At 42.7% G+C, this 27,273-nt stretch overlaps 1 protein-coding gene across 2 annotated transcripts in view; it reads left to right on the top strand.

The window, feature by feature from the left end:
- The first annotated feature begins 5,216 nt into the window (after positions 1-5,216).
- The window catches only part of pde10a (phosphodiesterase 10A), a 97,260-nt gene continuing 75,203 nt past the window's right edge, over positions 5,217-27,273 (top strand). Inside the window, exon 1 of one of the 2 annotated variants that reach the window (XM_057341435.1) lies at positions 5,217-6,272. In XM_057341435.1, the coding sequence (XP_057197418.1) occupies positions 6,041-6,272 (232 nt within the window). In that variant the 5' untranslated portion in view covers positions 5,217-6,040. The remainder of the gene's footprint in view (positions 6,273-27,273) is intronic. The other variant, XM_057341436.1, reaches the window with a different exon arrangement.

A 27,273-nucleotide genomic window follows, 5' to 3' on the forward strand; every position in this document is an offset into this window, starting at 1 on the left:
CATTTTATTGCTGGAATTCAACAGACATCATAACACATCCGTGAAGGGTTAAACTTATATATGACAAAATAAATGTGTTTTTAATCAACTAACTTTGACATGGCCATGTTGTGTCTGTTGTGTTAAATATTTATTTGCATAAATAACTTTTTAATAAAAAGGTTTTAAAATGTCAAATCTAAACCTTCAACCAAAGACAAAGATCAAATTGTTCTTTACATTTAAAGTATACAGTTCAAACTTTATTTTATCTTAATTCAAGCTTAAGTCAAAACTCTTAGTATCTCTTATTCCCAGACATTTCTATGTGATTCAGTTTTCAGTAAGTCAGTGCTGTGTCTCTTCTCTCATGTGAACATTCCTCTCACTTGGGTGAGAAATGACATGCAGCTCCAGAGACACAGAGCTCCATTAGTTTAGTGATGAAATGGACAAAGACATGTGGGATTACCAGAATCTTCCACTGTCAACAGTAGAACATACTGAGGTCTCTAGAAAAAATGACAATGGAATTTTAATTTACACATTTATGAAAGGAGAATGCTGAAATATTGTTCATTATTTTCATTCTCATATAGCTCATCTCTTAAAGGGTCAGTTCACCCAAAAATGAAAGTTCTATCATCATCTACATACCCTCAGATTGTTACAAACCTGTTTACATTTCTTTGTTCTGCTAAACACAAAGGAAGATATTTTCAAGAATGTCAGTAACCAAACAGATCTCATCTTCCTTTGTGTTTAACCGAACAAAGAGATGTATACAGGTTTGGAACAATCTGAGGGTTAGTAATGTAGTATGACAGAATTTTCATTTTTGGGTGAACTGACCCTTTAACATCTGACAAAAACAAACATGGGTTAGTTACAAATAAGAAATGTAATGTTAGTGTTTGTGCTCATATTTTACCCTTAAAATAGCATACATGTTCATCATGATTTGTTTAAATATTATGATATATTTTATATTGTGGGGGGGGGGTAATTTGATTTCATATTTTCCAAAGGTGGCAGACGAGCAAAAAAAAACACTAAAATTGCTAATGTCTCTCTAATGGAGTTACAGCTTTAGCCACTGGAGGGAGCACATTATGTGAAATGTGATGTAATTGTTCTCACATTATTCTCACACAGAAGTAACATAATTTGATTCTTGGGTTTAAATTAAAAACTTGAGAAAATCAGGGATGTCTTTGATTATACCAGAGAACTACTTGGACATAAATGCACTTAAAATGGAAACATCCTTTGTATGGTGTCTGATGCAATAAAAGCTGAAGTAACAGTATTACTACCACTACAGTTGGATTCAACATGAAACATTTCTCTTAAGGACTTATGAAATGAAAATCTGTCATCATTTACTCACCCTCAGATTGTTCCAAATCTGTATAAATTTCTTTGCTCTGATGAAGACAGAGAAAGATATTTGGAAGAATGCTTACAACCAGACAGATCTTGCCCCCCATTGACTCGTTGAATTACGTTATAGATATTTTGAGATAAGATATTTTAAAGAATGTACACTGAAAAAAATTTGGAGTGAAGTTTACTTGAAAAAAGCTAGGAAACAATTTTCACTCAGGAAATGTTAGTACATTTATCAGAACTGTCTAAGTAAAGGCTAAACACATGTCGAATTAGTTTTTAATAGAAATTCCCAAGTATGGGGTCAAGTAAATTTTACTCATCGTTTGTTTGTAAATTTTATTTAAGTAATGCTTCTAAATATACTTAATATTTCTTTACAAGAGTACTAGTTATCTTTTCCTCCATAATCTTTACTTGTTTGTTTTTTGTAAATATTACTTGAAATCATATATGAGGTATTAATATGTGTTAAGTTAAATGTATCTGAACTTCAAAAACGCTGACAGGCATTTCACAAAAATACTTTTATTCAGAGTTTGAATTCAAATATTTAACAGCTTATTTAAAAAACAGAGAAATAAATAAAACAATTCAGATCCATTAAACCACCTTCACATTTCCTCTGGCATCAGAGTCCAATCCGTTAACGTTAAATTAACGTTACCTGTGGAACCGATGAACATGGATGTTAATGCCACAATTAGATTATTTGTCATTTACAATTCAAATGAATTTATTGACCTTAATGCATTGAACATAGGCTAACTTTATAACAAATTTTAAATGTTAGAACAAATTAGTTCAAGATCCACCATTCTATCTGTAATAACAACGCCAGTTCAGAGCTAGCCAAGGCAGAGTTAGCTACGGCTAAGTTAACACTCACATACAGCAGGATACAGCAAGTTTATCAATATCATATTGGTTTGGTTATATACGGAGCTTAAACTTGATTTAAATTGATGAACATGCATTACACGCAAGTTATTTGTCTAAGTTACGTAATGTTAGACATGCGAGACTTGGCACTTATCAAACTGAACACTGTCAACATATTAATAGCTTAACTTAGCAACACGTTAATTCTATTATCCATGTGCATAATAAAAAACAACCGCGTTTGCAAACGTTGTCCAGAAATGTTAGCAATACCGAGACTCAATAACAAGAACTTGAACTCAAACAAACCATCGAAAATAAAGTTTATTAACGTTGCACTATGCTGCAAATGTTACTACATGAATTAAAAATAAAACATGTAATGACTTACCATAGTTTAATACCCTCAGGCGCTGAAAAATGTTCCGTTGGGCAAGCTTTCCTGAGGCTCTGCGCGCCATTTGTAATGTCCGAAGTGCGCATGTGCAGCAGTTATATGGAGTATATCTTACTTGCCTTCATCAGTTTTATACATCGCTTAATTTAATGACAAAACACCAAGTTAATATTACTTGGCATTTTCATTTAAATGTACTTATGTATTAGAGCACAAATAATTACAAAAGAACCTCAAGTAACACATTGAATTAAACGCAACCTTTAAAAGTAGAAAGACAAAATACAACTTGTTTGTAAAACATACACAAGTAATGCTAGCTTTATTTACAAACTCAAAAAATCATTTTTTACAGTGTAGGACAGCAAACAGTTCTGGGGCAATTTTGACTACCATTGTATCTTTTCCTATATGGCAGTCAATGTAGGAAATTTACAGATTTGGAACAACTCAAAGGTGAGTAAATGATGACAGATTTTTATTTTTGTGTGAAGTATCCCTTTAAGCTAAACAGAGAACAGATTTTTTTCTATATATCTATCTTACCTTTTATAAATGTTACTGTTTTTAGGTATTTTTATTTAGCTGTAGCAATGTTTTAATATTATGTTGTTTTTCATCAGGTGATCTCTTTTTGTGTTTTCCTGAAGAGAGAAAAGTCATGATATATAGGGCGAGTAATTCACTGTACACCAGAATTGTATTTTTTGGAGGATTTTCTACTTTTGCAGAACAAAGTTCTAACATTTTTCCATATATCTTTCTTTGTGTTCAACAGAACTGAAAAATCGATGAGTTTGGAACAACTTGGGGGTGAGTAATTCATGACAGAATTTTCATTTTTGGGTGAACTGTCCCTTTAAGAGTAACATAAAGGAACCCAAATACAAGCTAACGTTCTCAAACTCATGATGAAGAGAACCGAATATGCAATAATTAAACAATAAGTTATTAATGACACGAATCATATTTCACACTAAAAGTCTAAGCTATAACAATACGCTGTGTTATGTAAGAAATTTCATAAAGAAGGTTGAATTAGAAAAAAGTGTGAAAACATACAGTGTGTCAGAATCACATGACTACTCTTACCAGTGTGTAAATCGCTCTTGACCTGCTTCAGCTAGACCACACACGCAAGAGAAAAGAAGTTATGATGCTGAACTATGAGAGTAGTCAAGCCGCATGCCAATGTACGTCATAGCGTCGTGTTCTGCTAATACAAGACTGATTAATTCAGCTTTCTGATGTGAATTCAGAGGGGTGGCAAGGCTATTCTGCCCTCAGATTATTACAATGAGACACATTTGTGCCATTTATACATGCGATGTAAATCTGCATTGCATGGGTTGTGTCGTATTTATTGAGTTAGTTTCAGATTTTGGTTTGCAATAGGATTGACTCTCCTGGGCCTAAAAGCTGCCAAAAAATAATTCTATCCCATTTACAAAGCATTGCACGTGGATTCGTAGAAAGCTCAAACTCACTTACATTAGTTATCTTTCACGTTTTAACATAATGCATCAAACGAGGAGACGAAAATGACGTTTCGCCAGCATTGAAAAGGCCCGTGGGCATGTTTTCTGTAATAATCCTATTAGAATCCAAGGAAAAGGCTCTCCTGTCAAAGAGAGAGCATTGACGCAGGCAGCTCTGACGTCAATAGAGCTGCAGTGTTTGGGGGGGGGGGGGTGCAAGAGTGTGCTGCTATATCGTCCTCTCAAAGCAAATGATGCACAGAGTTTAATACAGAAACACGGTTACGGTAGGTATTAATGCGACAGATCCCGCACGGTATAGTCTGAATTTGCTTTATGGCAGATTGTGTCTCACAACTAGATCGGAACATCAGAAATTGTTTGCTGATGTGTCGTGTATTATTTATTCCACCAAATGATGAACTTTTATCCCAAAACATTTGATGTGCGTCAACAGGTGCATGCAGACTGAACTTGAACATTACGTTGAAGAACAGAGTAGAATTCTTAAAGAGTTCATTCTTATAACTAACAATATCTGGAGAAGACCTTATGAGCTAATGTAGGAATGCAAAACGTGAGAACAACACAAAGGGACATGTGTAATGAGACAGTATATACCTTTAAAATCTAAATAAAGATGCAAATTGATAGATTAAACTAGATGCATGAAGGATAACACTAAACAGTGAGTTAATCCATGTTTCTGTGTTGGTAGATTATTTCTACATTTATGCATTTGGCAGATGTTTTTATACAAATCGACCTCCAATTTTTGACCAGTCGAGAATTTCATCTGATCATTTTTGCTGAAATGTACATTTAGACAGTTCTTCAATGAGCACATTAGTTAAAGCTTTTAACTCATTAGTTTAAGCTTTTCTTTGCCTGCATGATCAAACAAGTCTGAAGGCAGGCTAGGCAGGCTAGGCAGCACACGTGGATCAGACAGACAACCGAGACATTTGGACAGCGTCCACGTCCGTGTTGCTTGCGTAAAGCGCGCGATTTTATCATTCGAGTCAATCTAAACTGTAGCCTTGACAGCGTTTGCGGAGGAGGCTGCTGACGTCATTCGCCTCTTGAATGGAACCGGCGATGCTGCTGCTGATGGAGCCTTTATTTACATACAACTCTTAAACTGTTTCGCGCCACCAAAAACACACAGACAGCTTACGATCGAAAAACACGCGAAAACTACACACCAGGTTTAAGTCACCTAAACTCGAGAGCGCTGAAACCATGAATATTTGGTCGCTCCGCGGTTACCTAGCAACCGGACTAAGAAGTTTTGAGGAGATCGCGGTCAACCCTTCATCGCTAATGCATCGCTGGACTGACGGTTTCTATATAAGAGCGAAGGTACTGCGCGGTGCTCGATATTGTTTGATTTGGTGCTTTATAAACGGTACACGGGTGGACAAAGAGGAAGTTTCTGATGGCAGATGGCATTTGGGCTGGCGACTTAAACCGACCTGTTGCGCGTCGTTTAAGCGTCATCACAATTTCGCTGGTTGAGAGTTGGACATACGGACAGTTAAAGTATCTACCCTCGGTTGACCATGTCCGCAAAAATGTTACTGTTTATGTGCATCCCAACAACACGGGCAACCTCGTGGGTGCCCGTGCCTCTGCGAATAGCCGGGCGCATTTTGATTCGCAAACTGTCTTGGACGCGTACTTTTCTGCTTCAGTATAATCCCGGGCACACGTGATGCGCAAATCACTTTCGTGGCAACATCTCTCATTTGTCAGCGTATTTCTAAACTCAAAGCCTACAGTTTTGGGGTTGTGTTGCCGCTTTTGTAAAACACGGACTCTCATCACCACCGGCACATCTGGCACTCGCTAACTTTTGCCCTCCTTGCGTCGATTTCGTGTCGTAGCGAATTGGAAACTGTGGATGCCTGAATGAATGGGGATCGCGCTCCGTAAAGGTTCCGAGTGTCAGCATCCCGCTAGTTTTATGTGCTTGTCCAGACAGCTGAGTGTTTCTCGTCCTCATTCGCATCTCAGTTTTGAGTCAAGAACAAAGATACAAAACAGAAGGCGTCACATTGGACCGCCGATGTCGAAGAAACGCAAAACTCCAGACGACGGTTGCGGTGGCGGGGAGTTTGAGGGCGCAGAGGATTCCCTTCACCAAGGTATGAGCTCATTCCTCTGTACTTACACTGGGATGTTATGGTGGGCTCATTTGACAGAAATGTTGCCCCCATTTGCAGCATTTCAGGACAAAGGGTCGCTTGGTTATCACTATGTTTGTGTTGTCAGAGAGCCCACCACATACAATAATAATCATTTTGAATTAGCCTGTTTGAACACGTTCCCCAATTGATCATAAGACATTTGTGGGATTATCATAAATGGCACTGCTGTACAACAGTTGCAGATACGTAATAATAATAACAAGAAAAAAACACATGTGTAGGACATTATAATCATCAAGTATATCAAATATTATGAAGTTTATACTTAATATTTTAATGCTCAATATGGAGATTTTGATATGGGAGCCGTGGTCTTTCGCACCCCCAACTGCACAAGGATTAAACAAAGATACAACACCACGCACAAATAGGGAGTCGAAAGAGAGAAAGGGGGGATTGAGTTGATTTGTTTAGATTTTGAAATGTGGGCTAAAGTGTTCTGAACACTTCTGAATGCACCACTACATTTCAGCACCACATGCACGAGAAAGAGAAAGTATGAGAGAGGGAATGAGATAAACATGGAGGTGGAGAGCATGAAAGCCAATGAGAAGCTCCTTCTTCACCCACACTGTGAATTGAGTAATACTTTGTCAAGGACGAAATGTCTAGCATAGCTTGAATAAATGATAAACACTGGATTCGTTCATAGCACACTGCATTTATAATGCATCATATCAGCATAGTTTTCCATGCACAATGACCTTTTAAGAATGATGTCACTGAATTGTTTTTAACCAGATGCACAGCAGTTCTTGCAAAATACACCCAAAGCATCTTTAATATTAGCCACTACGTGACAATGAATGAACGCACATGCCAGCGTTAAACGTGGCGCTGTGTTGCCATGTCAAATTCATGTGAAGGTCAGGCTTCTCTCCGGGTGTCTGGGGTAGCACAGTCATGTTGTTTACACACGTTGTGTGACCTAGCAGCAGGTTCATTGGGTGCGTTTTCTGAGCCTGAGCCAGAACGCGAGTTTCCCTTGTCTGGCGTGAACAGGGAAGCGGGCACTTCCTTTAGCCTGTGGTGCGTGGCATCTGCGTTACTGTGCGGGCATAAACACAGCCGTCTGTGTCCTTTGTGGTCTCACAAACAAACCATTACCGAAAGTCCACATTGCTATAAGTGAAAAAAACCTGATATAAATATCTATACGTGTAAAAAATATATACTGTACATTGTAACAAATAAATTATAACTTTTGGAGACAACTGAACAAGATACTTAATACATCAGTACATCTTTTAACTTTCCTGTGCAGGTCGATGGTTACTCACCCTCATGTCATCCAAGACGTCCATGTCTTTATTTCTTCTGTAGAAACTAATCCAAGGTTATTGAGGAAAACGTTTCCGGATCTTCATCCATATAATGGATTTAACAGGGGGCAACCTGATTTAAGGTCATAATTTCCGTTTCTTCGCAGCTTTAAATGGCTAAACGCGAGACCAGCCGATGAATTAGGGTGTTTTCTAGTGAAACGATTAGTCATTTACTAAGAAAAATTCGACTTTTTATACGTATTTACCACAAATACATGGCTTGCACCCAAGCGCGTTGCGTGTTCACGACTTCCCGTAATACATAATCACGTTGGAAAGGCCACGCGTCTGACGTTTATACATCCCGGATAAGCACACGAACGGACCATTTTAATCAACAATCTGGCTCAAAAACATAATATGTTTCGCAAAACATCCACAACAACTGAACGATCTTCCTTCTCACCATTCGTAAGCAATGGGTCGGTACATCCGCTCATGTCGCTTGACCTTTCCAAACGTGATTAACTATTACGGGAAGTCGTGAACGCACAACACGCTTGGGTGCAAGCCGTGTATTTGTGGTTAAAAAGTAGAATTTTTCTTAGAAAATGAGTAATCGTTTCGCTAGAAGACACCCTAATTCATCAGCTGGTGTTGCGTTTAGCCATTTAAAGCTGCGAAGAAACTGATATTTGGACCATAAATCAGGTTGCCCCCCATTAAATCCATTATATGGAGGAAGAATGCGGAGGTGATTTGAAGGTGAACTCTTCCTTTCAGGGATAGTTGTGAAAATTATATAATTTACTTACCCTCATGCCATCTCTATATGTAGGCTATATAATTCCTTTCTTCAGCTGAACACAAACAAATAATTTAATATTAAAATGGTATCATGCTATTTCCATATACGTGGGTCAACGTCCATCAGTAAAGTACTTCAAATGACTCCATTAAGTTAAAGGGATAGTGCACCCAAAAAGGAAAAATCTATCAGAATTTATTCACCCGTTGACATTTTAAACATTTACGACTTTCTTTCTTCCACAGAACACAAAAGAAGATATTTTAAAGAAAGCTAGTAACTGAACAGCGCCAGCACCCATTCACATCAATTGTATGGACACAAAACCAATGCAAGTGAATGGGGGCCGGTTAACAACATTCTTCAAAATATCTTCTTGTGTGTTCTGCGGAAGAAAGAAAGTCATGCAGGTTTGAAATGACAAGAGGGTGAGTAAATGATGACAGAATTTTCATTTTTGGGTGAACTATCAGTTTAATAAATGTATTCTGAAATGAAAAATATGTTACGATGTAATGATATAATGAATTACAATCAGAAATAGCATAAATAATCATATAAATAGACACAATTTATGCAAGTTTAATGTTATTTATTTCATATTTAAATCAGCATAAAATATGTACAAACTGCTGATTGTTTCTTTTGATGTATGCGTTTTTCATCTGGATAGTCCGGCTGTCGTCACATTGTTGTTGAAATGTTCATGCTTTTCATACATATTTATCGTAATTTTTTCTAACAGAAATTTTTTTTATTGTTAGATCTGTAGCGCAGTGAAATAAACTGTGGTTGAAAGATCTGGAACTACTTAATAGGTGTACTGTACGGTTACTGAATAATAATGCACACTATTACACTATTACAGCACTCTATTACCACAGCATCCCTTCAACTCCACCTTTTTATCACCCACTACCAAATAATCAATTCAAGCCCTCCCTCTCAGAATACAAGCCAAACATGTTTGCATTTATCTTCATAAATTGCTCTCTCTCATCCAAGGATTAGAGAATTAGAGAAGGAAAACCCATGAAAGCTTGGCTGGTCAGCGGTCAGCCTCTGCTGGAACATGACATGTATTCTGTTTTTATTACAATACAGTTTTTATTGTGAAAACCGTCAGATATTTTAGTTATGACTGCTGCTGATTTGACACATTATGACAATGTATTGTCAAAAACGAACACAATTAATCTTGCCCACTGTTAAACATCCACAGTCAGCAGATTCAACACAATCTCAGAACAATTCGTAACAGCTTCACGAGTTGGATAATTCATATATATTCGTATGTTCTCATTCGTATGGTTTAGTTTGATTTGCTTTCGTGCCAGTGACTTGCGGTTTGCTTTGTCTACTAATCCTACGTTTTTGTACAAATTCATACGAATTAGCCACGACATAAAATGGTTCCGAATTCCCGTGAGATTTGGCTGGCAGATTACAGGCAAGCCGTGAGTCCAAACCACACTAACTGAGTGCAGCAGCACAAGCCAGTCTTTCACTCAATAGCAGCTAGATATTTCATATCAACAGAAGAGAAAAATAAATATTCTTCAAAATGTCTGCCTTTGTTAGCCACAAAAACTGTATGTATTTTTGTGTATTTGGAACAGCATGGGGGTAAGTAAATGTGGGTGAACTATTCTTAAACGTTTGGATGAACGCTAATTTATTGATGAATGAAATCTTACAGATTGTGATGTAATACATTTACATGGATGTCAGATTTGTTGTTCCTCTGCTTTCTGAATTTGCAGGGTGCAGATGGTGTGAGGGATGAACTTATCGAACGGAATACATAACTCAGACCCCACAGTCAAATTTTACCTAAATGCTATGCAACTGATTTTTCAGTTTTCTGATTAAACATGCTATCAAGAAATAGTTCATCTAGAAATAAAAAAAACCTTTCATTATTTATTCAACCTCATGTCTGCATGTATGCTTTTTTTTGTATAGAACACAAAAGCAGATATTTTGAAGAATCCTCATGCAGCTTCACACGTTTCACCATGTTAAACAGTAGTTATAAAATGTCAAAGGTTTCTTGTGTGTGTCTAATGTGAAATGGAGAACTTTTTGTTTTTTTTTCCTGCAAGGAAATTTTTCTTAAAATGCTACTGACATTTTTTTCAAATGCTGATGATAATAAAGAGAAAATCTTTACCAAAACTTTCTACACTTGGCTAAAGCCTGATACCATTTTAAAAGATCCTTTATTTTGAGTCACTATGAATTATGTTAATGGTATCTTAATGTATAAATCCTTCACATTACGATAATTAAAATGATTGACCATAATCTTCAACAGTTAATTTAAAAAAAAAGAGAGACTAATGAGTATGGCTATTAACTTTAGAAAAGGGAAAAAGAGTTTAGTCATGCTTGTCAGTGCTGATCATTGCAATAGTGACTTTAAACTAGATTTCAAAAAAAGATTTCACTTTATTGACAGACTATTACAACATGCAGAGATTGTCCCCTCACACATCTCATTACAGAACAGGAATGACTGTAAATATGATTTAACCTGCATAATTTCATTTTTCAGTCAAGACTTTCTAACTATTTGCTGCCGCCTTGGAAAATACTTTTAACTTCAACTTATTTTATCTTTTGGAATATAATGTATTGTGTCACAGTATGTGGACGGAACCCATGCGCAAGCAGTGAAAGGGTTAACAGAAAATACTTTAAAATACAATAACAAACACAAAACAAAACCCACGAGGGGGCAAAACCACAAAACAATAAAACTAAACTTGACAAAACAAAACACTGACTAGACTACAAATACAAGATGACTCGGTCACAAGACTAAACTCGACAAAAACAGGAACAAGGTATTAGGCAAAACAAACCACACAAGACAAGAAAACACCAGGGCATTAAATAAGGGATCAAATCAAGAAAGGAACAGGTGAGGGGCATGAAACCATAACAAGATAAGTAACGAGAGGGTGGAGACATAGACGAGACTGGAGAGCTCGTGGCATGCCGAACCCAGCGATGCCTACGGGCTTCCACACAGAACACTTGGTACTGTCATGATCCTGCCCATAGACTAGAAAAACTTGGCAAGACGAGGCAGAACCATGCCCCCTGGCGTCCTCTAAGGGAACACCACTAACAAGACACGACAGACTGGAAATGAGACAAGAAATAACAGAACATTGAAAAAATTAACAAAGGCAAACTGGCAATAACAACAAATGGGTGAGGGTGACACAGTAAAAAGAAAATACATAGGAGGGGAAGGGGGGAAACAACAGTGTTCTGGGGGGGTGGGAGTCCACGAACCCTGGCCAGGGGGGAAAAAAGTCTTTGCCCGGGCGGGTGTAGGGCGAGGACGGTCAGCCTGAGGTGGCCTGCCTGTGGGAACCCTAGGCAGGTCAGAGTCCGGGGGAAAAAGTCCTGGGCTCCCGGGGTAAGGGACAAAGTTCCCTGAGGCCCTGGGGGTCATCCAAGGCTGCCCGGACGCCGACTGGGACGCCGGCTGGATTGCCAGCTGGGATACCGGCTGGACAGGACTGGGTGCCGGCTGAATTACCGGCTGAATCACCGGCTGGAACGCCGGCTGAATCACCGGCTGGATTGCTGGCTGCTGGACTGGATGCCGGCTGAAGTGCCGGATTGGATGCCAGCTGGAGTGCCGGCTCTGTGGCGGCCATTGCTGCTGGCCCTGTGGCAGCCACTCTCCTCCTCTTCTTCCTCCTGGGCCAGCCCGCTGAGTTAGCGGCCGGTTGAGGAACTGTGGCCGGGAGCGTGGGTGGCGCCGTCAAGGAAGCATCCGACGCCGACTCCCACGACTCCCTTCTCCCTCGCTTACTGCGTAGAGTTCCTGGTGGCACAGAGTCGGTGGGCACGGAGGCGGACGACAAGGTGTCCTCCAGCGTGGTGACTGCCACAATACGCCCCTCCAAGGGGGACAATGAGGTAGATGGTGCGTCGTCGGCTGAGACCCTGGATACCACCCGGTCCAAAGCGAACTGTACCACCCCGATGATGCCCAGGGGCCTCAGCCTCCTCATCTTCACCGGCGTGAGGGGCTTCTCCAGGCAGCCGCCGAAGATGGTTGCTAGTTCCGCCTTGTTGAAACCCATCAAACCCGCGGTCACCAGGAACTCCAAGGCAAACGCCTGAACAGTGGTATCCCCTTGACGGAGACCGCAGAGTCTCCGGGTGTGACGGCTCCGCTCACGAGCATGAGCTCCGTCCATGGCGCTCTCTGCAACGTTTTCTGTTTCACTGTCTGCTGGGTTCTCTTTTGGCGGTTTGTTCTGTCACGGTATGTGGACGGAACCCATGCGCAGGCAGTGAAAGGGTTAACAGAAAATACTTTAATATACTATAACAAACGCAAAACAAAACCCACGAGGGGGCAAAACCACAATACAATAAAACTAAGACAAGACCGGAGAGCTCGTGGCATGCCGAACCCAGCGATGCCTACGAGCTTCCACACAGAACATATGGTACTGTCATGATCCTGCCCCAAGACTAGAAAAACTTGGCAAGACGAGGCAGAACCATGACAGTATTGTACAAGTTTATGGTCTTTTTTAGAGCTTGACAGCCATAGTCACTATTTTTATGTATTTATATATTTATTGTTATGTAGCCTACAGTATATTGAAAAGCTTCAAACTTTTCACTTATTCCATGGACAAAAATCACAGCATGACGGTGAGTAACTAACGACAGATTTTTTTACTATTACATAAATACTGTGAAATCACCATTAGTTTTTATTGGCAGTCTTCCAGTGTTTTACTTTTCGGTGAAAACAGTTTTGGACTTGAGGTGAATGCACACATGTGTGTGGCCCCGTTCTGAATGACACACTTAATATAGACTTGTGGTCTCGTGGCCTTCATTTGTGCAAACCCCTGAAGTCCATGAGACGGAGAGCAAGGACAGACTGCAGATTGTAGTTTTCACTTCGCAGACGTCTCATGAGTCATGACGTAACTGTGTTGGCACAGTTAGATTAATTTGTAGTGCAATAGATCTGAAGTCATGGGGTGCTTCTCAATTCTTATTTGTGCATCCTCGTTTCCTTTCCTCGCTTCCTTTCCTTGCGTCTTAGCTCCACCCCTTCAGGATGCGAGGGAAGGAGCAAGGAAAAGACGTGAGGACGGAGGAATTAAAAGAAGTGAAATGGCATATCCTCTCTTGCGTCACTTCAAAGTGTACACATTGCACATTGAAAATATGAAAAATAAAGTTAGATACATACTTTAAGCAGGTGTCATAATCCCCATTACAATAAAATAAGTTAAAAACATGCTTAAAGTGGTCAGAAATGTATATAAGGTATGTATACAAATATATGTTATACATAAATATTAACTATATGAATATTCACTACACTGTCTGAAATAGGTCGACATTTACAATAATATAATGCTTAATTATCACATTTATGCGTGTTTATATATGATCTATGTGACGATGTTCAGGGGGAGGAGAATTTATACGCGCGTCAGGTTTAGTCGATAAAACACACCTGTGTATGATGGCTCATGACTCCTCAGAAAGCCTCATCACTCCTCGATCCTCGCCTCCTCCCGGTGCAATTAGAGAATTGAGACGTCCTTAAAGATGGCTGCTCGATCAGTTTCCGGGTCATGGGATGGAGGACGGAGGAGCGAGGAAACATATTGAGAACCACCCTCATTTGACCATGAAAATACTGACCTATAATAAAGAAATGCATTGCTGGTGCATTGAAACCACAATGCATACACATACTACATCTTATAGGACTGTCACATGTGAGTTGGTTGAGGGAAGCAGCTTCTTAATAATATTAAACATACAAAACAATAGACAATCATAAGAGACATTACATAAAACTATATAGCTGCTGTAACTAGATGACACCAGACAAGAGAACTGGGAGAGATCTTGTATCTGCTGGGGTTGATCACCAGATGGCTGACGGTGTGTGTGATTGCAGGCAGGAGACAGGTGAGGGAGCATGGAGGATCATGGGAAATGGAGTCCTTTAGTGCCAAACAGACTCGTTATTTTATATTTATAGTTTACATTTATCACAATCTATTTGTATATGTGAAGTCTACTGGTCCAGTCTTAAAATGCAAACAAGTTTTTGGTTATTGATGTGTTATGTTCACAGTATTGGCTGTCAGTTATTGACATTCTGTGATGGTGGGGCATACCAATATGGCTGCTGGAACCTCCGGTGTTTCATCAGAAATTCAATCATATAGGCTATAGAGATGAGTAAAGAAAATGTGTTTCAGTGTTGCAATGAGGTCAAACACTGAAAGCTGTCATTATTATATACGATATTATTGTTTAAAATATATATATTTTGTTTCAAATGAATAATAAAAAAATTTTATTGGTGTAATATAAACAAAATCTGCTTGAAAAAGAATGAATCATCGCGAGAATAGCAGCTCTGTCAGGCCATTGTGGGTATTTTAGTGTCAAATATAAGCCGCGTTTACGCATTTGCACCACTAGATGGCGATTAAGATCTGTCTTGGCCGCAGTCCATAGCATGTTCTAATGTTATGCCTAATGTTATGTTTTCATGCCTAGAAAAGACTTAGTCATACAACACTTAGATTCATGTTCATTAGTAAAAAGTGAAAATAATAAAGTGCAAAAATGATGAAGTGAAATAATGAAGCACACATAATGAATGGAAAAGAACAGTTATTAGAGCAACAGCGGGCCTTGTGTAAGGTAAAATAGAAAAGAAAGATAGATTTGATAAAAAAGAAAATAATATGGAAAGAATGTAAAAACAAAGAATTATGTCCAAATTGGAGCAATGTGATAGCTATATATTCTGACCGATAACATAAAATGTTTTATAAAAAAAGTATTTTATTTTTGTCTAGTATGAATGGTGTTTTTTTATCTATTACATTTCATTTTCTATGTTCCTAATTATTCTAATTATGTTCTAATTATTCATTTTATAGAGCATATCAATGCAGATTTTGCATTTACATTTAGCTTATGTTTTTTAAAGCCTCTATATAAGAAAAGGCCTGGGCAAAACACTGGGAGTACGATAGAAATTACAAACTATACCAAAAATAAAACCAAAGTAATACAAAAGCCTGAATTTAGTCTAACTCACGTAATGTATCCTGATTTATGAATTAGGATTAATTTATATAATCAGTTAGATAAGTAAAAAAATATGTCTCATGTGTAATGGCATTAACAGGACATAAAAAAATAACAGGAGATTTATTTTTATAAACAGGACACAGAAAGCTGTACCTCTTCTCCGTTCAGAACATTATGCAAACACAAAATCTCCTGAAGCTGCCGGAGGGACCTTGAGAGGCACATCACTCGTGTGCAGATGTAGGTAGTTGTTGAAATGGATGCTTTTGAGCAATACACACACTGCTGAGAGCTCCAAACTCTTCCTTGAAGGTTTGTTACAAACAGTCAGGCGTTTTTCTTACTCCCAGATCAGGAAAAAACAGAATGACTTATGTTGGTCTTTTTCTTTCAAGCCTCTGATGTATTTTTGTAATAAATGGCTGTAATATCTACATCACACACGAAGCACGTGTGGACACTGTCTTATAACACAGAGCAATTAAGCATGCATTTTAATCTTTTATATAATTAACATTGGCAGTCTTCATCATCATATCTGTAGTATTTAAGCCTTACTTTAGGAAAAAAATATTGTTTTTGTACTGGAACACAGCTAATAATCTCAGTTTCATACAACAGAACATAAACATTTACCGTCGACATCAATTACAATATTGATTTTAAGTCATTTCAAAAATCATGCTGTTATGTTAAACGTATTGCCCATTAATTACAAATGAGTCATCTACAAGAGAAATGTAATCCCACCTCAGAAAGAATGATGTAGACAAACCTTTTCAGCTCAAATAACTCACATTTATTTGAATAGGAAATCAAGCTTCAGATTTTAAAACCTTCTGGCCCCATAAGTGCAATAATTTAACAAAAACGTCAGCATAAAAAACTGAGGAATGACTTAATTATTTAATTAATTTATTGCGTGCCTGTGTGTGCGTCTGCCAAATGTTGTCAATAGAGCTTCAATTGTATGGAACCTTGCACTGTATATAGAAAGAACTGTCAAATTGTTGTGCGGAGATCAAGGCTCAACATTTAGAAAAAAACTGTAAAAATATAAAAGACATGTAAGGAAATGAATAGATAACATATCTATCTATTTTGGCATGACTTTATATTTAATTGTAATGTACAGTATGTGTACTACTGAAGTTTTATTGTCACGCACGCTTAGGAGAACGTGTAAAGAGAGGGAATTGTGCCAAGCCGTAATTGTGCAAGCTTTTATGTTACCGCACAGCAAGTCATTTTAGACGTCCCTTACTGACGTAAGCACGGACCACAGTGTGGAATATATGGAGCCTAAATCCGGCGCTTGCTTTTTTCTTCATTCGTGTTTTTTCTCTCTTCACACGAGCCCAGGAGATGGTGACGCGTGTCACATTCATAATAGTAATCTGCTCTTGAAGTTAATGAGGGCAGTGATTCAGGTTCAGAACGGCCTCTGTGAAATTCCAGGTCATTGGTCTCAGTGGATGTCACATGCGAGGGTGTAAGTGTGTGTGCTAACCTCCATATTGTCCTCAGAGTGTGCCACGGTGACGTGGGAAGGGAATGTTTGGGGAAAACTGTGTCAGGTGCTCTGGGCTGATTGATTAAGGAGAGAAAATGTCTGACGTCCACAAATGCAGACACGTCTGGGCCTCGACTCGAGTGGCTTTATTGGTGTGACTGAATTCACGTTAGTGTCTCCAAGAAATCAGCGTCTAGTTTTTGCCCTCCAGACCGCTGACGCAATATTCCCTGAAAAGCACAGAAGCTCTTTAAAATGGGCGAGGCAAGCACCCCCCTCTTTGTCTGTGACGCTCAGCCAATGTGCCACAAAGCCATATTTTCATTGGCTTCAGCCAAGTTAGTGAGCAAAGATCACTTTGGCCCAGTGCTTTCCAACAGCACAGGAGAGAAACACAGAAGGACAGAGAGCTTAGAGAGAATATGGTTAAGAGTCCAACCTTACACAAAACAATTCAGGTGTCAGATCAGAGCATGTAAAATAAACTCTTTTTTAGCTTATTTAGCTCTTACGTGAATGATTTCTTTATGTGTGAATAGCAGTAGAGCCTTTGAACAAAAGATTTCGGAGATTGGTTTGTACGGCAGTTCATGTGAACTTCAGTACGATCTACAGTTGGTATAATAGCAATGTGTCCAGACTTGCGGATGCTAACCGCTATTGATGACTTTTAATTTGTCTATTAAAGTATAATGCAGTTCTCAACGCTGCTCGTCTCCACTGAAGTTGTCTTTGGCGGCCAGCTCGCATTTTTCACACCTCCTGTAATGCATCTGTGTCGGACAGACACGAGTGCTGTTCTGCTCACGTTAAGTTTTGGTAGTCAGCGCAAAGTAGGAAAAGCATGAATTAATGGGGGAAGCTGGCACATTCTCATTAGTTGTTACTTTATTACAGTGATAAAGAGCTATGTGTTCAGTGCAGAAGTCTTTATTATGTTTATGATGTGCTAAACCAGTGGTTCTCAACCTTTTCATGGTTGCGCCCCCTGTAAACCCGTTTAAAGAAATGGCGCCCCCCCTCCATACTGTACATTGAGGATAGATAAGATAATGTGTGAAATATGTTAGATATAGTTTATATATATATAGATGTATATATAGCAAAAAAGATTGATCTCAAGAGATCAGATTATAAATGTAACAACCCTGGAAATATCTTCCTTTTCTGTGAACTTTGAGTATTGCGACTTGGCAGATGTTGCTTATGCTCAAACAACTATATTACTCACGGACTAATTTTAAAGAAGTGAAATTCCATCAATCATGCTCTGACCTGCTAATTTTGGATGAAACGAAATTACACATTCAACACATTTTCTTCTTTAATCCTTAATACTTAAAATCATTCTATATGTAATATTTTAATGAATAAATCAGCCAATAAATGTACTTTTATGGATAAATCAGTCTATGTTTTAATAATTCATTAAAATGAGAATTGTTAAATAAACAAATGTGAAAAAAATTAACACACTGGTCGAAACAAAACATTTGCTTTTTCGCAGTGTTTGTTTGTGGTGTAAAAGCTTTCATAGGGATCCTTCCGGCGCATCATTGTGTCTCATATTTGCTGTGTTTCCTTTGTGTCCAATGTGAAAGCTTCATGATACTGCTGGTCCAAGCCAAAGTCAAGTTATTTTACATTTCGGAAAATAAATCATTATTTTAATTTCTTTATTCTTGTAAAAAATATAAAAATGAACAGATAAGAATACAGTTTAAGTACCAATTCTATAAGTGGTATCGGAAAGAATAGTAATACTGTTAAAATCTTAAACATACCTATTATATACATACCTAACATATACTATATACTGTATATACCATAAGTATTTTCAAGTTGTATTCATTTCCATCTCCATACAATACCCGGTTTCACAGACAAGGCTCAAGACTAGTTCCAGACTTAAATGAATGTTTGAGCCGTCCTAACTGAAAATACCTTGCCCTAACAATATCAATGCCATTATTTTGGCTTAAAGTCACCATGAAATCAAACAGGAAAATTCTAAGTGTTTTACACAGTGTTGCAGTGATTATTATAAATGATTTATCCGTGCACACTATTTTTTTTTATTCATTGCACTTGTAATCTTTAATCAAAAACATTAAGCTCCTCTCCCCCTCTCAACATCAACTCATCAAAGGGTCGGACTATACTCACTGTCCAATGGCCAGGCATTTTTAGCCCTCCTCTCCAGGCCCAACTTACAACAAACCAATCAAAAAGGGAAAGGCTAAATAAAGCCCCGCCCTACATTTTTTTCAAATTTCAGAAGCCGTTTCACTCGGAAATACATCACAATATGGAAAAGACCTCCAGTAACTGACAAATTACGGATGACGTGAGCTCCACTGCTTTACTCCTATTGGTCACCATTTCGCACTCTTCCGCAACAAGGGGATGGGCGAGGCTGTGTGTACCGACCCAAACACAGAACTTACAGTTAAAACAGCTATGAGGCTGTTCAGGTAGCAGAATTCGTCCAGTTAACAGTTGTTCTACCACAGAAATCATTTTAAAGACTTTAATTTAAGGTCGAAAAACGTCTTGGTTATGGATGTAGCCTCAGTTCCCTTATGGAGGGAACGAAACGTTGTGTCGAACCAACAGATTGGGGTTTGTCTTGAGAACCTATCATCTTCTGAGTATTTTGAAAAGGCCAATAAAAATTGGGGAATTAAATTTGCATGCCGGACTCCTCCCCGGATGTCCGGGTATAAAAGGGGAGCCGGCGTGCTCATTCATTCACCGTTTGGTCTGAGGAGCCTGAGAGCATCCCCCCTACCGCTGGGGTGGGCGGCCAGTGTTGTGGCATAAGGACACAACGTCTCGTTCCCTCCATCAGGGAACTGAGGTTACATCCGTAACCAAGACGTTCCCTTTCTGTCGGTCTCTCGACGTTGTGTCGAACCGACAGATTGGGGTTCCTATAGAAAACGCCACAGCGCTGAGCCGCGTCACATTCTCTAGCGGAGCGACGTTGACTGGCCTGGGCGAGTCAGACGTAAGCGCTAGCGCGAAATTGTAACCGTCCAGTGGAGAGGTAGGGGGTCCCAGAGCTTTTGTGAAAAGATGGGAAGCCCCTGCCACCGGCCGTCACGGGCGGAGGCCTTAATTCTCTAACCAGCGAGAAGCCGCCCAGCACCGTAAGGGCCACTGGGTAAGCATTATTCCCCCTTGGGGGAAAAAACGCTGCAGAGACCACTACCTGCCGTAGGGAGGAATTAGTGGAGACACCACATGGTCTCGCCATCAGGGGAGAACTCATGGGAAATGTGCGAACTAAGGAGTTAACCGCAAGATGGGAGTCCACCTAGGGAGGTCATGGGTTGCCGAGGTGGGAACCATTCATGAGGATACATCAGACGGAACCGCCCACGGAGGGGGGATACCACATCTGGAGCACTAGGTCCAGTTAGAGCTATGTGGTAGATAACTCAACTGTTCCCCGGCCTAAGGGGGCAGGGCTGCTCTGCCCAGCCTGCCCCAAGGAAGGTGCTTAGTGATGGATGGAATGCCTGTTCTTTACCCAGTGGGGAAAGAAGGGAGGCGTAATAGCCGCTGATCCCCCTAGAGGAAGGGGGGAGGGCTTTCGCAGGCTGCTGGTCCTACACGTTGCCCTGCAGGACGCAGGCTGATACCGGTTCCGCGCATAGGTATTAGAACGTCGCAGAGTTGTTGGGCATAGCCCAACCCGCAGCTCTGCAGATGTCTGCCAGAGAGGCGCCCTGAGCCAGTGCCCATGAGGAGTGTGCCTCACTCCCAACGGGCAGGGGCAAATTGAGATCGGTATGCCATAACAACGGCATCCACGATCCAGTGCGCCAGCCTCTGTTTGGAGACAGCCCTCCCTTCTGCTGACCTCCAAAACAGACAAAGAGCTGCTCAGAGCTTCTGAGCTCTGCGTGCAGTCCAAGTAGAGGCACAGTGCGCGTACTGGACACAACACGGATGGGGTTGGGTCTTCCTCCCCGGTGGGGAGCGCCTGCAGGTTCACCACCTGGTCTCTCGGGAGAGTGGTGGGAACTTTGGGCACGTAGCCGGGACGGGGTCTCAGGAACGTGAGAATCCCTGGGCCCGAGTTCTAGGCAATCTGTGGACACAGAGGGTGCTTGCAGGTTCCCTACCCTCTTGGAGGTGAGCGCCATCAGGAGATCCGTCTTTATCGAGAGGTGAAAAAGAGCGGCATCTCCGAGGGGCTCGAAGGGGTCGCAAGAGGGTACGGAGCGCGGATGAGGCGGTCGCCTTCTCGTGCCCCTTAGGAACCTAATGACCAGGTTGTGCTGTCCCAGAGGCTTCCCAGCAACTGGGTCGTGATGAGCGGCTACATACACTCCCAGTGTGGAGGGGGGAGAGGTTACTCCCCAGTCTCTCTTGAGGAAGGGACAGCCCGTTCCCGATCGAGCAACTCCGCGGGTCTTCTCTTCGAGAAGAGCACCAGGACAAGAAGAGGCGCCACTTATGGGCGTATAGCCGCCTAGTGGCCGAGGCCCTAGCCTGAGTGATGTCCCAACCAGACAGGGGGTGGGCCACTCAGGATCTCCTCGTCCCGTCCAGACATGGAGGTTCCAGGGTTCTGCCTGGGATGCGGAAACGTGCCCCTTCCCCCGGGAAAGCAGGTCCTTCGCCAGGGGGATCAGCCAGGAGGCAGTTGTTGTCAAGAGCCTTAGCTCCGAGAACCAAGTCCTGGTTAGGCCAATGGGGCGTAACTAGTACCACTTGATGCTCCTCTTCCCTGGCCTTGCACAAGACTTCCGAGGGGTGCCTCAGTCAGGGAATACCAAAGCGGACAATGGGTGGAGTCCGGGGAGGCAAACAGGTCCACCTGACTCCAGAGGAGGAGGCGCCGGGCGAGTTGTGTTAGCTGCCGTGAGCGAATGCCACCCTGACGATTGATATACACCACAGCAGCTGTGCTGTCCGACCGGACCAGCACGTGCTTGTCCTGCACGAGAGGTTGTAGCCTCCTCAGTGCAAGTAGCACAGCCAACAACTCTAGGCAGTTGGTATGCCAACGCAGGCGGGGGCCTGTCCACCGCCCCGACACTGCGTGCCCTTTGCACACGGCACCCCAACCCTGCAGGGAGGCATCCGTCGTCACCACGACGTGCCTTGACCCCTGCCCTAAGGGGACCCTTGTCCGCAAGAAGGTCATGGGAGACCAGGGGGTTAGGGTGCATCGGCAAAAAGGCGTGATGACCATACACCTGCTGCCGGTGTGCCACGCTCTCCAAGGAACCTGACTCTGTAGCCAGTGTTGGAGCGGTCGCATGTGCATCGACCCGAGGGGGACCACCCCCGTCGAGGATGCCATGTATCCCAGGAGCCTCTGAAATTGTTTCAGGGGGACCGCTGACTGCCTGAAAGCCTCAGGCAGTTCAACACTGACTGGGCACGCTCTGTAGTCAGTCGCGCTGTCATGGGGACAGAGTCGAGTTCCATACCGAGAAAGAGGATGCTCTGCACAGGGGAGAGCTTGCTCTTTTCTCAGTTGACCTGTAGCCTCAACCGATCTAGGTGCCGGAGCACCAGGTCCCTGTGTGTACACAACAGATCTCGTGAGTGTGCCGAGATTAGCCAGTCGTCGAGATAGTTCAGTACCCGCACACCTCTTTCCCTGAGGGGAAGGAGGGAGGCTTCCACGACCTTTGTAAAGACCCGTGGAGACAGGGACAGACCGAAGGGGAGGACCCTGTACTGATATGCCTGCCCCTCGAGCGAGAACCGTAGGAACGGCCGACGTCGAGGTAGGATCGAGACATGAATGTACGTGTCCTTCAGGTCGATTGCCATGAACCAATCCTGACACCTGACGGACGTCAGGGTGCGCTTCTGCGTGATCATCCTGAACGGCCGCTTGTGTAGGTGCCGATTCAGAACTCGCAGATCTAAGATAGGGTGCAGCCCCTCCCCCTTTCTTGGGGACAATGAAGTACGGGCTGTAAAACCCGTGGAACATCTCGGCTGGTGGGATGGGCTCGATTCCTTCGCCAGAAGGGTGGCGACCTCGGCCCGAAGTACGGGAGCATCCTTGCCTCTGACTGAGGTATATATGATGCCCTGAAACTTGAGCGAGCGTGTGGCTAACTGGATCGCGTAGCCGAGACGGATTGTCTTCCCTAGCCAGCCTGACAGTCTGGGAAGCCGGAGCCAGGCTCCCAGAAACTGTGACAGGGGGACTAAAGGTTCGATCTTCTTCATCTTCCCCCTGGGGGGTGGTTCGATGGCTAGCAGTACGGATTCCTTGCTAGGGGAGGTCCCCCGGGGAGGAGATCGGCTCTGCTGTTTTTCCTGCCTGGTGACTGCGCAGCTCAACGCACTGTCTGACTGAGAGTGCTGAGGGCTGGTGTTTATACTCGACTTTGCGCTTCGCCGTGACGCAACATCGAGTTGCCCTCCACCGTTGTGCCGAGGGTGGGAGCGGCTGTGATTTTTTTTGAGAGTAAGTGGGTGCTAGCCCCCCGGAGGGGGCCAGCAGATGGTGAGACGGGGCAGGAACCGTCCCTACCCGGTTCCCCAGCGATGTGGCTGGGGTCGGGCCCAATGGTAGCCTCGATCTCCCTGAGGTCTTCCCATGAGGGCTGCTTCTGCTTTCGCTGCGGCTGCTGACGGGGCGATGGTTTCCTCTTCGCTGTCTCTTCCGAGGGGGGCCGCCTGAGTGGGGGGCGCCAGAGCTGGAGGGCGTCGAAGAGGACCAGGAGCAGACGATGCACGGGACGAAGAGGAGCAGACGAAGAGGAGCAGACGATGCACGGGACTCGACGGCCGAGGCGGCCGAGTCGCGGCACGGGAGGACTGCTTCTTTACTGTCGAGAACTGCGGCTCGACAGTATCACCAACCAGCCCCCCCCTTGCGAGACGGGTGCGTCGAGAAAGCGGACCTTCTCGGCGTTACTCATCTTCGCAAGGTTCGGCCAGAGGAGTTTCTCATGGACCACAAGTGTGGACATCGTCCGACCCAGGGCCCGCGTGGTCACCTTGGTCGCCCGTAGAGCGAGGTCGGTGGTGGCGCGGAGTTCCTGCATAAGCGCTGGGTCGGTCTTACCCCCGTGGAGCTCTCTCAACGCCCTGGCCTGGCAGGAGCCATAGCGTGGAGAGAGGAGGCAGCTTGGTCCGCCGCAATGTAAGCTCTCGACACCAGAGATGCCGAGACCCCACATGCTTTGGACGGGAGTCTAGGTCGAGTCCCCCCAGGTGGCCGCCGCCTACGGGCACGAGTGCACTGCGGCGGCATACTCCACCTGAGGGACATCGACGTATCCTCTAGCTGTCTCAACCTCGAGGGAAGAGAGGGTGACGGAACTTTGTTTGACGTGAAACGTGCCGGAAAGGGGGCGTTCCAGGTCTTACTAAGTTCCTCATGCACTTCCGGTAAACACGGCACTGGGGGCGGGCGCGGCTTGGAGCCGCTCTCAAACCCGAGGCGCCATGTAGCCAGCCCCGAGCGCTGGGAGAGGCAGTGCGGGCACTGCAACCCAACACTCACGGCGGCCCGGGAAAGCATGGCTGACATTTCGACGTCCACTTCTTCCTGGGCTCGACCCCCCGAGGGAGGGAGCCCGAGGAATCGTCGGAGTCGGATGGCAGTACGTCACCCCCCCGATGCTGCAAGAGACATCTCATCATCATGCATCGTGTCCGAATACGTGATTGAGGAATAAGACGGTGGGACCGTCTCCTGGGGAACGGTCAGACGAGCGAGACGAGGTGCGAACGGTCCGTGAGCCAGTGGCTGGCGGATTATCGCTCACAGTAATCCTCATATCACCCTCGCTGCTTGCTGTAGCGGACGGCAGTGCCATAGTCCTGCCGCCACGGAACAGGGAGCAAACGAGGTGGTGGCTGAGTCCCGTGGGAACACAGCCACCCATGACGCAACGTCTGAATCGTCAACCACCCGCAGTGCGGGCAGGACGTATCCACAACGTCTGCCCCAGCATACTGGAAGCAGGCATCGTGTCCGTCCCCCTCCTCGATGAGTGTGTTGCACCCATGAGAACAGCGGGACAAGCCACGCTGGAGAAATTTTCTCTTTTAGAAAAGGAAATTTGCTCGAACACCTCCAGAACTGCCGAGACGCCCAGGGGAGAGTCACTGCAGGAAGGGACCGTCCTCTGCACCACGTCGTAGATTCCAGCAGGAAAATGATCACCAAAGATCGCTGTGTAGCTCATCGATGCATAGGCTCCAAAGAACAAAAGGTGAATGAATGAGCACGCCGGCTCCCCTTTTATACCCGGACATCCGGGGAGGAGTCCGGCATGCAAATTTCGTTCGCCAATTTTCATTGGCCTTTTCAAAATACTTAGAAGATGATAGGTTCTCAAGACAAACCCCAATCTGTCGGTTCGACACAACGTCGAGAGACCAACAGAAAGGGAACTACAAAGTGTTGCTTTGAGAGTTTATTTTCATGAGTATTTCACTGTTTGAGTAAAGCTGTCGTCAAACGCACACTGACACTCAAGTGTCTGTGCGACGACTCGCCAAAATAAAAGTGCCGTTAAAATGAACACATTCTTGTAATAAATTGATAGTAAACACTGTAGTATACATTCATATTTACTATAGTAAGGTTCAAAAACCCTATAGTATCTAGTATGGATCAGAGCCGGCCCTCCCTATAAGCGAACTAAGCGGCTGCTTAGGGCCTCGTCGCCACTAGGGGCCCCCAAGATCACACGAAATTACAGCTTTTTTTGTGATATATTCACGACACACATCCATTTTCTCACGTAGGGCCGTGCCCACTATTTTTTCTGAGGTGTGTGTTAAAATTTGTGAAATTACTGACTAAACGCAACATTGCACTATCAAAATAAGTGAGGCGGCCAATCAAATGAAAGGAGGCGGGAATTACTGATTACAAAGCCAAGCAGTGACCAATCAAATTAAAGAAGACTGAGCTACTGTCACGTCTTTAGCTGTTCAGCAAGACGCTTCAGTTTTCAAGTTGAAAGAGTGCTTTGCAACACACGACAGTGACTAAAACATTAAATATTTGACAACTGTTTAGTGTTTAACGATAGAAATGTTGAACATCTGATAGTATTCGTTGATGCAAACAACAAAATGCTGATTTAGATAAAAAATATGTAATTTACGTGATTCGTGTAATTTATAATTATCTGTTAATTCAGCGTTTTATTTGGGATAAGGTTGAGAATAATTGTGTGCATATTGTAAATTAATTTAATGGTTATCAACCATTAATAAACTAAATAAAAAAATAAAAAGGGGATTAAATCATCGTCAAGGGCTGTGTGGCTTTAACAGTGTGGCAGTAACAGTGTCTTTAAAAATCATTTTAATCTTCATTTTATTTTAACCACAACCTATAAAACACCCCTTGTGTTTTATAGGTTGTGGTTAAAATAAATGAAGATTAAAATTATTTTTAAAATAGAATCTTTGCAAATAGTTAAATGCATTGAACAATAAATTCCACAAGTTTTGTATGTTATGTGCTCGAAATTTAAAGGGACAGTTCACCTAAAATTGAAAGTCATGAAATTATCAAATGTTTTGACAATCACAATACACCTTGCATGGTTTATGTGTTTTTGTTTTTATGACATTCCTACATCCCAAACACAGCTACAACTAATAGAATTGGGTGTGCAAGGTTTAAAGTGTGCGTGCAAATAATCTAACATTGACAATTCTCGATTGTATTGGGGTCACAGTGGGACCCCCAAATAAAATGCTGCTTAGGGCCCCTTAAAGACTTGGGCCGGCCCTGGTACGGATAATAGTTTCCAACTTTCCACCTCTTCTGTGATGTGGGAACAGGACAGGCAGTAACAGTGTCTGATGCTCGATTCGGCCCCAGCATCTCTCGCTGTATTGGTTAGACGGGCTTTTGAGTCGTGTGCTTTCTGCAGTGTGCTTTTCTCTCTTTTTTTGTTTTTGTTTGTGAGGATATTTTATTTAAACCTTGACATTTTTTGTTAAAAAATTGCTAGGAAAAATGATTTGTGTATTTCTTTCGAAAGTCAATGGGCACCAGTGTTGCCCTATAAAACATCTTTTGTGTTCTAGATGAAAATGAAAGTTATACAAGTTTGGAATGACGTGGGGGGGGGGTAAATTATAGAATTTGTATTTTTGGGTGAACTAACTTTACATCTGTTGCTATGTTGTTAGTAAGGTGTGGTAGGCAGGAACCAGGTGTTTTTACATTGTTATGCGGATCCCAGGGTGTTCGGAAGTTGCCAGGGTGTT

Source organism: Triplophysa rosa, linkage group LG9 (genome assembly GCF_024868665.1).
Source record: "Triplophysa rosa linkage group LG9, Trosa_1v2, whole genome shotgun sequence".
Lineage (NCBI taxonomy): Eukaryota > Metazoa > Chordata > Actinopteri > Cypriniformes > Nemacheilidae > Triplophysa > Triplophysa rosa.